The sequence below is a fragment of the Panicum virgatum genome, chromosome 5K (assembly GCF_016808335.1).
Source record: "Panicum virgatum strain AP13 chromosome 5K, P.virgatum_v5, whole genome shotgun sequence".
In the NCBI taxonomy this organism is placed as follows: domain Eukaryota; kingdom Viridiplantae; phylum Streptophyta; class Magnoliopsida; order Poales; family Poaceae; genus Panicum; species Panicum virgatum.
This window is the reverse complement of record NC_053140.1, coordinates 883203-899340: the sequence shown is the minus strand read 5'-3', so window position 1 is coordinate 899340 and position 16138 is coordinate 883203. Positions and strand designations below refer to the sequence as shown.

Genomic DNA, 16138 nt, shown 5'->3' with positions numbered 1-16138 from the left:
CAAACGGTTTCAAAAAACAGAGATCGTATGGTGGAGATAAATCATTTTTTTTCTATAAAAATACATAGACCCCATTTTTTTTGGACAACACACCGCTGCTCTCCCGACAGCGACAAGTCGCGCGCTCCCACCCAACACGACAGGTTGCGCGTTATCTTCATCCAAAAAATCAAAAAAAAGGGAAAAAAGTTCCTCGATCGAAAAGGAAAAGAAAAGCAAAATCAAATGAAAAAACATGGGGAGAGATTAGAAGATAACACAGCACACCGACACGGAAGCGCACGCCGCAGCTGACGGCTCCTTCCCGAGTGCCACCTCAGCTTCGAACTCGACTCCCACTAGTCCCACCTGACCAAGACCTGACCCCGCGCCGCGCCGCCACAGAGCAGAGCAGGAGCAGCAAAGCCCCACCACCCGCGCCCGCTGCAGCGGCGACGTCGCCGCCAAGCAAAAGCAACCCGGAGGCGCGCGAGCCCCACGCCGCTCGCCCTCCTCCTCGTCGATTCTCTCTCTTCTCGGCTGCATATCCCCAACAGCACAGCACAGCACAGCACAGGCATCCAACCAACCAATAGCCCCCGCGCGCGCGGAAGCGACTTCGTCTCGCGCCGCATGGACCGCATCGTCGGCGGCAAGTTCAGGCTCGGACGGAAGATCGGCTGCGGCTCCTTCGGCGAGATCTACCTCGGTCAGCCGATTCCGTTCCCAGTTCCTGAATTCCTCCCGAGTTTCAGCGTTTGATTATCAATTATTAGGGATTCCTTATTATTATTACTGTGCCTGATGGTGTTGTTGCGTTTCAGCCACGCACATCGACACCTACGAGATCGTCGCCGTCAAGATTGTGAGTGCCTTCCGTTCTCTCCTCACCTGCCTGCCTTCTTCTCTCCTAATCGTTTCCCTGCCGCGATTCCTCTCATGTGTTGGCCCGGGCTGTGGGAGCGTCGGGTGGATTTCCATGACTGAGTTGCTCCGTTCAAGTGTCCCGTCATGTTCCTAATAATCCTCATGAACTGAACTGAACTGAACAGAGGATTATTTTCACCCCCCAAAAAAATTCGAAATTATGATTTTGGTTTAGAATGCTTTTGTTTAGTTTTGCTGTCATGATAGTATTTGACTCATTTTCAACGTTCTGCTGGTTGTTGGCCATGATTATGCTTTTTCCTAGGCAAATTGTAGCTGCTCCTTCCACAAATGCTATGATTAGGACAGCAGGGCTGAGAGCCGCAAGTACAGCTAGTATTTGCGTGTTAAGCAATACCTACGCTGCTGCGGCCTACTGCCTTGTTCTTCTTAACACTTAATAATTCTTACGTGGCTCATATAATTGGACGCACTGGAGAAACTAACCTTGGCAACCTGCCACCTCCCTGCAGGAGAGCAGCAAGACGAAGCACCCCCAGTTGTTTTACGAGGCAAAGCTCTACAGCACTCTCCAAGGAGGAAGTATGTGCTGTCATGCCACTCTGCAATAGTTTTCTTTTCAAGATAAGACATCATGAGCTTACAGGGGATATGTTCTGGAACCCAGGTGGCATTGCAAATGTTAAGTGGTGTGGTGTAGATGGGGAAGAAAATGTTCTCGTCATTGACCTGCTGGGACCAAGTTTGGAGGACCTGTTTGTCTATTGCGGCAGGAAATTCACACTCAAGACTGTCCTAATGCTGGCTGATCAGATGGTAACTATAAACTGGGCACCGCCTTTTCATTGCCTTAAGGCATCTTCTGCATGATATGTAGACCTTGGAAAATTTTTAGCAATATTTTGGAATCTGCCTTCATGAATTGGTTTACAATAATATGTCGGCAGACTATCAAACCTTACTTCCATCTCATTGTCGATGATTTACATTGTTCACTAGTTCCAGAAATCACTTCTCTGTGTTGACTAGAGCAGCTTTTTGATAAATAATTGTGGCAGATTACAAGAATTGAGTTTATGCATTCCAAAGGGTACTTACACAGAGACATAAAACCTGACAACTTTCTGATGGGTCTTGGTCGGAAAGCAAATCAGGTACTGGCTGTGATGTCATCCAAGTTCCCTATTAGGATGCCAATGTACCGAACTGGCTTACCTACACAACTCCACTTGTGGTTATCAGGTATACATAATTGATTTTGGGCTTGCCAAAAGATACCGTGATTCTACGACGAACCGTCATATTCCTTACAGGTACGATTATATTTCTAAGAGCACATTTTATCTATTTTCCTGAATGGTTTAGGCATTCAGCTGATCTTGTTCGTCTGTGAGCTTTGCTTAGTTGCTTACTAAGCCGCTTTTCTGTAGAGAAAATAAGAACTTGACTGGCACAGCACGCTATGCAAGTTGCAACACCCACCTTGGAATTGGTAAGTTGTAACTTTCTGAATACCTGTGTATCACCATCTGAATTCAATTTTGACAATTATTGTTGGATTCTATTGGCAGAACAAAGCCGCAGGGATGATTTGGAATCTCTTGGCTATGTCCTTTTGTATTTTCTCCGAGGAAGGTAAGTTTATCTTCTATGCTGTTTGCTAGCACATGCTGTGATGTTGCTTCTTTTTGGAAGTATGTTAGACGATGGGGTGAAATGTGGTGCAGTACCTGAAAAATGGATACCAGAAAACACTATTTGCCTGCTTTTACAACTAGCAACTTTGGCAACTTAATTTCATAAAACTGCATATCACTTTCAATAAAAATAGGTTAGCACTAGCAATTGACAACTATTTGAGAAGGGTTGTGGTGTAGCAAGCATATCTTCTAATAACTACCCTTAAAATATGGGAGTTACAGATTCCAATCTGAGGCACTTGTCCCAATTTTTTTTTTTTTTGCAATATATCTAATTATTTATGCAAATGCAATATTCCACTGAAGTTCTACTGCCAAGGTTACCGAACTGTTCACCTATGTGACACACCTGTAGGTACTAGAGCTTGATTTACCCCCTCGTTTATGTTAGGTCCAAAATCAGTGCTTTCATGCTTTCCAAATTTCAACATCTTTGACACCAACTCATGATAAGTTGCTAACTCTAACTACTCTGTTATGTATTGCTGTGCGAAGCCTTCCTTGGCAGGGACTAAAAGCTGCAACAAAGACACAGAAGTATGACAAGATTTGTGAGAAAAAGATATCAACTCCTATCGAGGTTATCCCATAAACATATATTAGACCCTTTTTTTTGGTTTGTGTATGTCTTGTATTTGTTGCTGAAAAAAATACTTGTGGTCAGGTCTTGTGCAAATCCTGTCCGGTCGAATTTGCATCTTACTTCCATTACTGCCATTCATTGACATTTGATCAGCGACCGGACTATGCATTTGTGAAGCGACTTTTTCGTGACTTGTTTACCCGCCAAGGTACTCCCTGATTAATAAGTAATACTATGCATGGTGTCTCTAACTTTGTTATTCTCCTGTTCTAAAACCAACACTTTACTCACTTTTCAACAGGTTATGAATTTGATTATGTCTTTGACTGGACAGTTTTGAAATACAAACAAGGCCAAAAACAAAAGGTACAGCTGATTTCTTTCTGTGTGTCTTTTTTCATTGGGGTGATGGGACTGATGGTGACTATTGTTTATACCTCTATAAGGTTGCAACTTCAGGCATGTGCTTGTGCTGCTGTATTATAGAGTTACTCCATGTGGTTGACTCTGTTAGTTATATATCTTCTAGAACTGAATGTATTATGCAAAATCCTAAAACAATCCCTGAACCATCTTCTCGAACTAATAAAGCTCCAGTTATTTCTTGTTACAGTTGCACCATATATGTGTCTGTGGTAATGTTTTGTTAAGAGCAAGACTTTTGTCGGGCTAAATATGGCATTCACTTTTTATGCCCATATGTCTGCAACTCTGCTTTCTAAAACATGGACCTTAGTTTTGTTTGCGCCTGAAAAATCCAATTTTATATTGTGAAACACTTTCTTCTCCAGAAAAGGGTTTAGCCAATAATTTTATCTCTTACGAAGCATTCCAAAAAACCTTTGGCTCCTCGTGACAGTTACTAATTTGGACAATGATGCAAGTGTAACTATGATGGCTACATAACAATTCTCTTCCATTTGCAGCGAAGTCCTGGGGCGCCAGCTCGACCAATTCAAGATGTACAGAAACAAGCTGGTAATAGAGCCTAGCACCTTTTGATACTCAGCTACATATTAGTACATGTGTGATCTCATGGTGTGGTTGGTGATTACTGAGATCAACAAAATATCTTACACAGAATTGTCTGTCATTTTATTTATTATTTCTGTATTGCTTAGGAGTAAGAGATGATTTGATGAGACAAATCAAATCTTGTAGTTTGGTTACTGTTTGGGTTGGTTATGTTATTGTTGCTGCATAGGAGTGAGATGATTAAGATGACCGACCAAATTTTCATGTCTGTTCACTGTTCGCGCGTCTAACTCTATGTTTAGGCCTCCGTCTTGTTTTGGTTGTAATATGTTGCCGTATAGTCCTTGTAAGCGGTGGTGCGAGTGCCGAATACGGCCCGCGTTGTAAAACACTAATTTCTTTCTTAATGAAATGATATGCAGCTCTCCTGCATATTCTCAAAAAAAAATCACTGTTTCAGTCTGTTATTAGGATTCAGACTTGATTGGATTGATGGACTGGAATGTTATCTTTTTATTTTCTAGTTATTTTATTTATTTTTGCAGTGTATGATAGTATTGGTAGATGATTGATGGGATAGACCATATGCCTTCATAGTTCATAGAACTCTATAATTTTATTATTATTTTGTTGCAGAGTAGATTGAGCTTATTAGCTGATATATAGTTGGACCAGAGGCACTTTTGCCTTCTATGCAAAAAAAAAAAGAAGATATGTCATGGTTTCATCCACCATCTATATATGACATTTATCTTTGGGATCCAACTTCTACTTCTATTTCATTTAAATCTGGTTGTAGTACATCAGATTAGAACATTTGTAGTACTTCATATTTGCTAAAGTTTGGTTATAGTTTGATATGTATTGGTGGCTTTATGGTTAACAGGTGTAAATGGTGTTTTTCGTAGTGAAGCCCGGGAGCATGTAGAGACAAGCCATCCAACATGGCAAGCTGCAGAGTCTCAAGGCAAACAGGCAACCGATAAAGATCGGAATTCCAGCATGCAGCATACTGTGAACCTTGTAAGTTCTACAGATCAGTTTAACATGTCTACTTTCTTCTTGTGACTAATAACATTGAATTCATTTACTTTCCCAAGGTTCAATTCTTCTGCAGTACCTTTTTGGTTTCCTAATAACTAGTACTGAAAAAAAAACTGGACAGGAAGGTGGGGACTCCCCCCCCCCCCCCCCCCCAAGGATTTATCAAGAAGATGCAAGACTTGAACCCGGGCTGCCTGCCTGAGAGCATACTCCGCTAGCCTGCGAGAGGGCTCGCTATTAACTAGTACTGGATAGGAACAAAATGTTTGAATCTGATTGATCTTTTCTTGTTGGAGTTTCCTGTTCAATTTTTGTGCTGAGCTAGCAACATTGAGAGTGCAATTTGAGTTCTGAATTAGTGCCTTTATCATATATAGAAAAATGACAGCGCTTTATGATAACTCCGCTTGAGGAAAATGACTTTGCCATCCTTGAAGAACAGCTCAATTCATGCTAACGATGGTTTCCTCCTATTATAACTTCGCTTCCTTCAGCAGTTCTATGATCTGTATACTATAAATTATCTAATAAGATGGTTGACCATTTCAGAGACAAGATGTGGATGATGGAAAAGTGCAGCTGATGTCAGTCCCACTTCCTAGTTCCCTGTGGAAAAATGATGGTGATTCAAGACAAAAAGGACAATTTGATGCCGTTTACCACAATCAGGGTTTTGTAAACATAACTAGCTCATCTAACAGCTGGCTTCCTACATCCCAGCACAATGCCCCTGCAAAGTGACAGTTAAATCTGTAAGATTAGTCCAATGATTTTATTTGTCTCTTGTTCTTACTTCTAACATCCTTAATGAATTCCTTTTCCTATATAGATCATATCTGGTGGAGCAAAGAGGAAATGCAAAGAGTTAGAGGAGGCCCCTGTTCCTTCGAGGTGGTTCAGAGTCAAGTATCACACAGTCAATGTAGACTTGATGTTTAATGTGTGTTAGTGAGGTGACCACTGATGCATGCCTGCTAATTATGGAAGGTTTGCTCGCTGTTGTGAACTTGTGATGAGTGCTTTGGCAGTCCAACTGCTTAAACATTTCATAGTCGTAATCCTGGATGCCTTGTAAATTGGTTACATGTTAATAGATGTATGGTTTGAGCATATTGCAAATAACGATGATCTGGATTTATGCACATTTCTGCTGTCAATTAAATTGCACATGTTGCAACATGATTATTCATTGAGGTTAGCTATGTCATCTGAAATATTTTAGCATTAGGTACTGCAGAGGCTCAACTGAACAGAGGATAGTATGCCGTTCTTAAGTTGAATCTGTCTACATTGGGGCCTCCGCATCTTTAGCAGGTGATGCACAATTGGTGAAAATTTATCTTCACGAATTTTACTCTACAAATGAAGTGCTATCTTGCTTATAGATGTGTTTCATATCTATTGCAGAATGATGCTTTCACGCCGTGGGAATCAGCTATATATCTTCTGATGTGTGATGTCATCAGTTTGATGTGGAATCGTTCAAGTGGCCAAATTTTTTCAAAAAAAAAAGGTATGAAGGGAGGTGTGCTGCAGTTTCTTATCAGTCTTGCTCTGGCAGTGTTTCTGACACTGCCCTTCTAGTGAAGGCTTTGGATAACATGACTTTTGTTAAAACGTCTAGTTTGATGGAATATATTTTTATCAGAACCAATAACTGATGTTTGATCTTTGGAGGGACTTCCTGTCATTTTGTTTGTCCTTCTCTTTCGAGGTCAAAGCTTTGGTGATCCTTTCCTACTCCATGGTCCAACAAACTCCACATTTGCACCAAGTTTGCTTGCAGAAAACTTGACTGTTGATAATGAATTTTCTGGTTCTACAGGTTTCCATGTCACCGTTGTACTGGCCAAGTCCAGCCATGAGAGTTGTCATGACAATGTTACGTGCCTGGTTGTCTTGGTTGTAGTTTTGTATCATCTATCCCGACAACCAAAGTATGGAGTAAAGTTCCCTCTAGTGCTATGTAACATATTCCATGTCCAGTAGTTTTATTGTTATGATGTGTGTTCCATATAATTTTCAGTGTATATTTGTGATTGGTAGTGATTGCAAAGTTGAAAACGAACTCATGCATTGTAAGCAAGATAAATTTAAGAACACACATCTGGGGACTTCAGTTCCATTGTAATTTATCAAGTGCTTTTCTTGAATGCCTTGCAGCCAGTGCTATGTGCTGCATCAAAGGATGTTGAATTGTCGATTGCTTATTATGTGCTCCTAACAAGGTCCAGTCAGTTTGTACTCTTGCTTCATTTGCACACTGCCTGATAGGTTCATCTGATGACTTGATCATGTAAATTAAGAGGTGACCTGGTTGAAAGCTGGGAGAGGCCATGAGGTATGTCATCTCCCAAAATTTTGAACTCTGCTGCTCTCTTACTTACTAGATGGGCAGTTCTCCTGCAGTATTATTCAGTCATAGTAAAGGAAAGACCCTAGAAAGATTAGCTACCCATAAGTACAGTGTTATTCCCCCAACCATTTGCAGATTATGTTGGTGCAAGGTTATCATTTGAATTTTGTAAGGTTGGTGCTACTGGCCGCCAGATAGCACTGTATATGTATACTGTTCCGCCATTTTCTTACTACCTGTTATGCTTATCGTTTCCTGGATTTAAAAAAAGCAGCTTTGTTTTAACTTTCCTGTGCTAATTAGTGTCCTCTGTACTGTACTTAAGGCATCGGTAAGGTTGCTTTAGCTGGGCACTGGGAGTTGGTGCCCCCAAAATTTAGGGTCTTGTCGAGCGAACGAACAGCTGCTTCCACTACCGGGAAAGTGTCTTATCACATTGTAGCAGCACTTTCTTTCCCTGCACGAACGGCGACGATGATGAGATGCTTGATTTGTCAAGCGTCTAGTATTTCTTTTGTCATTCAGGAGGGGAGAAAGGGAGCAAACAAAACAAAACAAAGCTTGTCAATTGCTTGGGGTTATATTTTCTAGGTTTTTTGGTGTTCTTACTCCTGCTTTGAAGTGCAATTGTAAACAAAAAACTTATTAGGAAGCAAGTTTTTAACTTATGCCGCTTCATCTTGACGTCACTAAGCACTAATAAGGACAAGCTCGATATATACGTACATCATGAATTCATGATGTTGGTCACTAAGAAATGCAGGAAAGAAGGGATGCAAAAGATCAAAGATGAATAATCCTTCAACCATAATGTGTGGGATCATCAGCAATTACCACATAGAAATTGAGCAGGTGGGTGGTGGACTAGTACCGGCAAAGTACTCAATGTGAGGAACTTTAGCTTGGAGGGGAAAAATGTACGGGCAAATGAAGCAATTATGAAAAAGAAAACATTGGGCTCCTTGGTGCTTGGATTTGATATGTTACCAGAAGATTTCATTCGAATGTACCTGCAAAATTGAAATAAAAAGTGATCTATCATTCGTTCTCCGAGATTAATCGACCTTCGTCTTACCAGCTGGTAATAAGGGGACAACTACATTTGATTTCAACTTTTTTTAGAGAAACAGAATTAAGGAGAACAATTCTTCTTGCACGATTATATCAGTTCTTTGCAAGGTTGATCCTTCAGATTCGTGTCTCAAAAATGCAGAGTGGGCTATTTTGTAACTAAAAACTGGATCACCAGAGGAGCTTGCAAAAATTCTTGGCACGAGCTGCGGGAAACACGGATTGCAGGATGCATCATTCTCTCCAACATGAAAAGGGGGAACCCCCGAATCATTGTCTTTCCGTAAGCACAGCACCCAATCATACGGACCATTAAAGCAGACAAAGGAGAGATAAGCCCCGTCAGGATATCTCGTGAAAATGCCAAAGAGAGTCGCTTTAATCACCAGCTTCATCAGGATGAGAATGCTAATGACAAGGCATATTCCCTTGTTGCTGGTTTCCTGTGATTCAGTTTGCTCACAAGTTGATGCCAAAACACTTTGTCTCCCTCTCAAGTACTTCTAGATACCATGCAGACATGCACTTAGCTCAATGTCATGGCCAGTAGGCAGTAGTACTGCACTTTATTTTTTGTTGCTGACCAAATGATTCAGATCACGCGCACGTAACCACATCATCACCCAATTACATACATTACATAGTATATGATCAACACTACAAATTATCTCGCATCTAATGATCACGCGCTGCTCTGTTCTACACCTGAAAATTGAAGACCAACAAATTCAGGTCTTTCAAAGAAAAAAAAGACCAACAAATCCACGTTTCTCTTCATCTGCTCGGCTCCTCGTTCAGAATGATGTTCATCTCATGGGTTCAGGAACTCGACTTCAGTGTTTCAGATGCCAACACTACAAACACCTGCAGAATCGGGCTGAAGAGTCGACCCGCCCCCGCGTCGTCCTCCTGGGCGACACGGGCGGCTCCCTGTCCCCTGCCTCAGCCACTCGCCTCCTCCTCACCCTGCCCTCGCCGTCGCCGGAGTTGCCGCCGGAAGTCCGGCGAGCAACGAGGAGGGCGGTGGCGAGGTCATCAGCTCGCCCCCCCTCCTTTCCATCCTCTCCCAACCTCTTCCTTCCTTCCCCTCCTCTCTCCTTCCTGCGGCGCCGTGGACATGGCTGGGGCAAGCTCCTCGCCGGAGTTGGGCAGATCCGCGTGGGGGAAGACCAGATCCGCGTGTGTGGATGCCGGATCTGTGCGTTCCGGGCTCGTGCTGTGTGGGCGCGAGGCTGCTCCGTTCGGCATGCCGGTGGCGTGTCGGGGCTTTGAGGAACGAGAGTACTCTATCCTGCTTGTGATGAGTGAATTGTCAATCGTGCGGTGTGATCATGCGCTTGGTCTTTGGATTGCAGGTACACGGGCGTCGAGTGTCGACGGGGAGCTGCCGTGGAGGTGCTGTGGCCGATGGACCGTGCGGTGGACGGCGGTGAAGGGCAGCCGGGACCGGAGCTCGGACCGGGCGGCAGCTGTGGCGTCCACTCCTGGATCGAGGGTGCAAGCGGCGACGGAAGGCGGGTTTCTTGGTTTGCGCCATAAAACCAAGGAGGCGGACGGCAGTTGAAGACGCCAAGTCGTGGAGGCACGGGCGTCGGTCTCGGGACTGACGGAGGCGACGGGCGTCGACGGCGTCTAGGGCCTCGCTGCGGGCGAGGAGGTGACGGGCGTCGGACGGCGTCTAGGGCCGTCAGAAGGCCGAGGCGGGAACGGCGTCTAGGGGCACGGCGCGGAGGCGGGAATCTTCCCGCGCGTGAGGTTTTGGCGGTTTTCTCAAAACCGACCACCTACCTGGGTTTCGCGGACCCTCCAAAACCGCGGACTGGATCTTCATCAAGACGGCGGCATCGCGGAGAAGACTTCGTTTCGAAGAAAGAACCTCGGCCGTCGGATGAGATCGTGTACAGGGGGTGATGCAGGCCAACCGGTCTGACCGGTCCCTGGCACCGGTCTGACCGGTCTAACCAACCGGTCTGACCGGTCCAGCGTACCGGTCTGACCGGTCCCGCGGGTATAAATACCCCTTCACTTGTGTTAGGTCAAGTGCGGCTTTTGTATTGCGTCCGTGAATTGTTCTGTTCCCCAGGCCGCCGCCCCTGCGTCTCTCTCTCCCTGTTCATCTCTTTAGGGTAGATTTGAATGTTGTTTGTGTGAGAACTCTTGTGGATTTGATTGGGAAAGGAGGCCCTAACCTCCTCGTGCCCTCTGGGCGGTTGGAATCAATCCATCTCCTCGTTTTGCGCCTTGTTTGATGAAATTTCGATTTCGTTTTTGGTGCACTTGATTGCGAGGAGGTTATGAGTTCTTTGCTGTGATTCCCGTGCTTCGAACTCTGTCTTAAACCCTCTGGAATCACTGGCTGGTTCGAATTCGAGTTCTTGAGTTTTTGAGAAAACCCCAATCCCTTTTGATCTCCCCCCATAATTCTCTCGATTCGTTGATCTTTAGGATGAGATCTTTTGGGGATATGTTCACGGGGTAGGGGCGAAGCAATCCCCCAAGTTTCATCGGTTTTCGTGGTCGTTTGCTCGAGATTCACCGTTGGAATCCAAGTTCTCGGGGGTTTTCTGGGTGCTACCGGTTAGACCGGTAGGCAAGACCGGTCAGACCGGTCTGATTGTTCTTGAACAACAGAGACCGGTCAGACCGGTCCAGTGTACCGGTCAGACCGGTCCTGGCTGTTCAGATCAGCTGTTTTCCCGATTCGCTTCCGATTTGCTGCGTGTTTTCGATCGCTCGTTCGAGGCCTTTTGTGTTGGTTTACCTTTTCCATAGCTATTCCAAACTTTGGTCAGAACACTTGAGGGCTTGGGTGATTTTTCGGGATATAGGCCGACGGTTCAAATTTCGAAGAAATTTTGATCGGCCTCATTCACCCCCCCTCTGGTCTCCGGCTTCGGTCCTTCAGGCTTCGCGGCGGGCAGGCCCCTCGGCGTGGCCGGCGGCGGCTGCTGCAGCCGCAGCTGACGCGTCCACCTTTGTGGCGGCACCTGGTGTCCGTCGTGACACGGCCCTGCGACAACGGCGGATGCTGACGTGGCTCGGCAACGACAGCGACACGGCTTGGCATCGACGGCGGTTCCGCGGCTGGCTTGGCCCAGCTTCGCGGGGGCGCCATGCAGGCGCGGCCCGGCGGTGACGCTGGTCCGGCGGCGGTGTCCGCTGCTGGCCCTTCGCGACGGCCACGTGGGGACGCGGCTTGGCCTCGGCTTCCGGCGGTGCTGGTGTTCTGCGCGGCGGTGTGTCGACGACGCTGTGGTGGTGTGTGCCAACAGCGGTTTGCTCGGGCATTTTCCGCGTCACCGTGGTGGTGCCGTTGGATGTGACCGTGCAGTGGCTCACCAGCAACACCGTGGTGATGGGGCTGGTGGCGCCGGCCGTCTCTTGCCCCATGGACGATACGGGTGAAAACTCATCCCTTCTTGGGATGGTGTCGATGGCGCCACTGACGTCATTTCCTTCTTGAAGGCGACGGTGAGTCTCTCTCGCGCGGACCAAACTTCTGGTAGCAGGCACTCGGCTATGGAAGCAGCACCTTTTTTTTCTTTCTTTCTTACTCTTCTCTTTTTTCCTTTTCCATAAAGAAAAAAGAAAAAAATGTTGTTTGTGTTGAGGTGACTCGCGTCGATGACCCAATCCGACCGAGCATGGTGTGTAGCAGTGTAGAGGCTCTGGTCGTCGACCCAATCCGACAGGGCTAAATGAGTTGAGGCCTAGGTCGATGTCCCAATCCGGACTGGGTAGCGGAGTGGTCGTGTTGATGCCCCAATCCAACCGACCAGTGTGCGGTGCCGTCGATGTCCCAATCTGATCGGCTTTAGTTGTAGGTGTAGTTGTAGGTGTTCTAGTTGTGATGTTTGGTTTTCGGATCCGGTTTACCTATAAACTGGATCAGTTCTCTTCTTCTTATTAATATACGCCGAACTGCAAGGTTTAGGATCTTTCAAAAAACACACCTGCAGAATCAAACTGGTTTTGTAGTTCTGTCACTGCCAGAGAGGCTTCACCTCTGTACTGAGCGCTGCACGATCATGCTGTCTTTCTCGATTGAACCTGTAAGAGTGAAACAAGACTCAGCCTCCTAAATCCAAAGGCACGCACCACCAGACTCCATAGACTTTCCACGGAAGGGCACGGTGCATAAAGATGCTGCCCACTACGCTGTTTCACTTTGAAAAGCGAATTTTGAGCTCTTTTTATGGGAGGCCTTGGGAATGAAAGGAAATGGCATTTGATTAGACTTGAGTGGAGCAAATGGATGTTGAAAATTATTGTTTTATTGATGATTTGGGTGAAAGGACTGTGTGCAGATAAATACTGTAGGCATTAGCTGCACAAAACCAGGATGTAACTGTAGAAGAATATAGAATTAGCTCCCACCTGCTAGATGCATCATTCCTAAGCATCATAAGTTAACAGCACTATCTAGTTTGTCTCTGGGCATGTTTGGTTAGCACCTTGAAATTTTTTTCACAAAAAAACGAATGTATGCATGGAGTACTAAAGGAGATTTATTTGCGAAACCTTTTCACGAATGAGTGTAACTTTTCGAGACGAATCTAATGAGCCAAGTTCCACCATAATTGGTTATAGTGATGCTATAGTAACCGCCCCTAATTATTCGATCAAATGTCTTATTAGCTACTGATTGTGGAGGTTGTTTTGTAATTAGACTTCATAAAAACTTTTTCACCCCTAACCAAACAAGATCTCATCCTAGCTTCCATATATAGGACAAACCTGACAGCAACTTCCTCCCCATGGTGCTCCGTACCTGCCTTCAACTGATTCCTCTGACAGGAGAAGAGTCCATGTCATTGAGCCCCATCCTAGCATCAAACAAGAATCTACAGGATCCCTCTCTGACATCCTCTTAAGCGTGTGTACGTGCTAACATTCATGTAACTCTCCTCTCACATCCTTCTTCCTTTACTGGTTTCTACTGTAAAGCTACAACCATTAGACTGACACAAACTTACTTGTTTGTACATGCAAATTCAGTTTTTTAAATCAGCGATTCAGCACCAACCTTCGATATTCTTGTCAGGCGATGGAGCAATGCACTGACCACAATGCGCAGCTTCCGAGGCTGGAGGGCATCGAGGAAGAAGGCAGCCCGGCCGACAAGTGGGCTCCGACGTCGGTCCGAGCACCGGAGACCCCGACGGAGACGATGGAGTTCCTAGCAAGGTCCTGGAGCCTGTCAGCAGCGGAGATCTCCAAGGCCCTCAAGGTCCTCAGCTGCGGCAAGGCCGCTTCCGATTCTCCTGCTGCTGCCGCCGCTACGGCGGAGCAGAGGCCAACACCACCACTTGACAGTGATCACCGCCATCAGGCCGGTGAAGCCGGCGGCGCGATGAGCCCGCCCGTCTCTCCCAGGGCCAACCTGGACGTCAAGGTGCTTCGTGGCGCCGCGGGGAGGGGCAAGACGGTGGGCGCCTGGATCAAGGAGCAGCGGGAGAAGAAGCGCGCCGAGGCCCGGTCCCGCAACGCGCAGGCGTACGCGGCGACCTCCGTGGCGGGGGTGGCCGCGGCGGTTGCGGCGCTGGTGGCCGGCGCGGTCTTCTCGGCGCCCCCGCCGGAGCAGCGGCCCAAGAACGGCGGCGCGAGGAACGGCACCAAGACCGCGGCGGCCGTGGCGTCCGCGGCCGCGCTGGTGGCGTCGCACTGCGTGGAGATGGCGCAGGCGATCGGCGCCAGCCACGACCAGATCCTGGCCGCCATCCACTCGGCCGTGAACGCGCAGAGCAGCGGCGACGTCATGGCGCTCACCGCCGGCGCGGCAACGGGTACGCACGACGATCTGAGAAACTAGTGAACTTGGAATTGCAGACATCAGAAACGATGGCATGCATGATTGGTTGCAGCTCTGCGCGGGGCTGCGATGCTGCGGGCGAGGCTCCACAAGGAGATCGAAGCGACGGCTTTGCCTGGTGACGGCAGGGAGCCGGAGAGAGACATCTCGCCGCTGGTCTTCGTGTCCAGGGGCGGCGAGCTTCTCAAACGCACCAGGCAGGGCATCCTCCACTGGAAGCTTGTCACCGTGTACATCAACTCCAGCTTCCAGGTAGTACGAACAGAACAGAGGTTCAGAGCTGACACAAAAGACACCTTGGATCGATCAATGGATGCTGATGCTGACCGAACATGACCTGAATTTTTTTTAAGCAGGTGGTTCTCAAGATGCAGAGTGCGCATATGGCAGGCACATTCATCAAAACAAAAAAGTGTAAGATTAGAAACATGATTAGCAGTTTTATCTGTGACTGTTAACGTGTATCCAACTCACTGTCAGGTCTATGACGCTGCATTCCAGGTGTGGTCCTCGATGTTTGCTCTGAGATACCGGCATGGGCAGGCAGGGAGCTCGAGGACGGAAGCCATAAGAGAGGATACTTTGGGATCAGGACGGTGGAAAGGGTGATCGAGTTCGAGTGCAGGAACAAGTATGATCAGCACAAGTGGGTTGAGGGCATCACGGAGATGCTGGTCCGCCGTGATAGCATGAACAACGCCTTGTAAATATCCACGACAAGGCAAGGCACCATCGTGGGTTGTGCGAAACGTTCGTGTTGTAAATTTGGCTGCTAATTGCAGAAATCGGACCTTCAATATAGTCTGACAAAGCCAAGAAATCTGGACTGCTTCCTTTTTCTCCTTCATTTACGGACTGCTCGATCCCGTGTGGAATTCTTCAACCTTGCATACGAAGAAGATCCAAGTTTGAAGCAATCCAATTCCTAGAGAGAGAAAAATTGCTCCGTTTTGCCTCGCTCAGCAGAGCCAGCAGCAGCTACCATCGCTGGTTGCGGCCCCGGACTCCAAAGAAGTGCCGTGTTTCTACTCAACAGATTCACACGTGTGGTGGCTTCGATGCCTGCGCGGCTTGCTACGAAGCAGAGCACGTAGTTTGCGGCATCAGCACATCGGTCTTGTTTGTTTGGTTCTCAGTAGTGCGGCATCAGCACATCGGTCTTGTTTGTTTGGTTCTCAGTAGTGTTCCTAGTTCCTAGTGCACACAAGTTGAAAAAAGAATTTCGCATGTATAGAGTGCTAAATAAAGTCTATTTGCAAAAAAATTTTAGGAATGAGTATAACTTTTCGCGACGAATCTAATGATGGTAATTAATTAATGATTGACTACAGTAATGCTACAGTATCATCCTCTAATCACGCGGTCAAAGATCTCATTAGATTCTTTAAGGTTTCTAGCGCAAGGTTATGGAGTTGATTTTGTAAATTGATTTTATTTAATACCGTAATTAATAGTCAAAGTTTTTTACTTCCCCGTCTAATACAGTATGTGCTGAAGAGAGTTAAAATAATATTTTCGGTGAATAAATCTAACAGATAGATTAGTAGTTTCAATGTCTAAATTATTTTATGACATCTCACTGATGCAAATATTTTTAATATTTTTAATGGTATTTTACAAAAATCGCGAGGATGCTAATATATCTTTTTAAAAAAGATTAATATAATTTTCTCATCTTCGGATTGAAATTCGGTGACACTGTGACAAACCCCGTGCAATGTCACCGGATT

The 16138-nt window shown here is 46.2% G+C and overlaps 2 protein-coding genes across 18 annotated transcripts; both read left to right on the top strand.

The window, feature by feature from the left end:
- Positions 1–337: 337 nt before the first annotated feature.
- Positions 338–7379, top strand: LOC120705498 (casein kinase 1-like protein 3). Of its 14 annotated transcripts, XM_039989852.1 has the most exons (19): positions 338–688; positions 804–844; positions 1380–1449; positions 1535–1683; positions 1926–2021; positions 2110–2180; positions 2298–2359; positions 2439–2502; positions 3063–3147; positions 3232–3358; positions 3449–3516; positions 4077–4128; positions 5012–5148; positions 5719–5921; positions 5999–6156; positions 6398–6483; positions 6577–6682; positions 6818–6883; positions 6995–7379. In XM_039989852.1, the coding sequence occupies exons 1-14, from the start codon at positions 613–615 to the stop codon at positions 5908–5910; spliced, it is 1290 nt and encodes a 429-aa protein (XP_039845786.1). In that variant the 5' UTR covers positions 338–612; the 3' UTR covers positions 5911–5921; positions 5999–6156; positions 6398–6483; positions 6577–6682; positions 6818–6883; positions 6995–7379. The 14 variants fall into 14 exon arrangements, with proteins under 14 accessions (XP_039845786.1, XP_039845788.1, XP_039845785.1 ...); XM_039989854.1 differs by lacking the exon at positions 6818–6883 and having other exon boundaries at positions 3452–3516; XM_039989851.1 differs by lacking the exon at positions 6818–6883.
- A 5992-nt stretch (positions 7380–13371) lies between these two features.
- Positions 13372–15518, top strand: LOC120705496 (VAN3-binding protein-like). 4 transcript variants are annotated; one of them, XM_039989843.1, is made up of 5 exons: positions 13372–13476; positions 13641–14382; positions 14461–14660; positions 14762–14822; positions 14910–15518. In XM_039989843.1, exons 2-5 carry the CDS (start codon positions 13644–13646, stop codon positions 15113–15115), a joined length of 1206 nt encoding a protein of 401 aa, XP_039845777.1. In that variant the 5' UTR covers positions 13372–13476; positions 13641–13643; the 3' UTR covers positions 15116–15518. The 4 variants fall into 4 exon arrangements, with proteins under 4 accessions (XP_039845777.1, XP_039845776.1, XP_039845775.1 ...); XM_039989842.1 differs by having other exon boundaries at positions 13372–13494; XM_039989841.1 differs by lacking the exon at positions 13372–13476 and having other exon boundaries at positions 13511–14382.
- Positions 15519–16138: the final 620 nt, after the last annotated feature.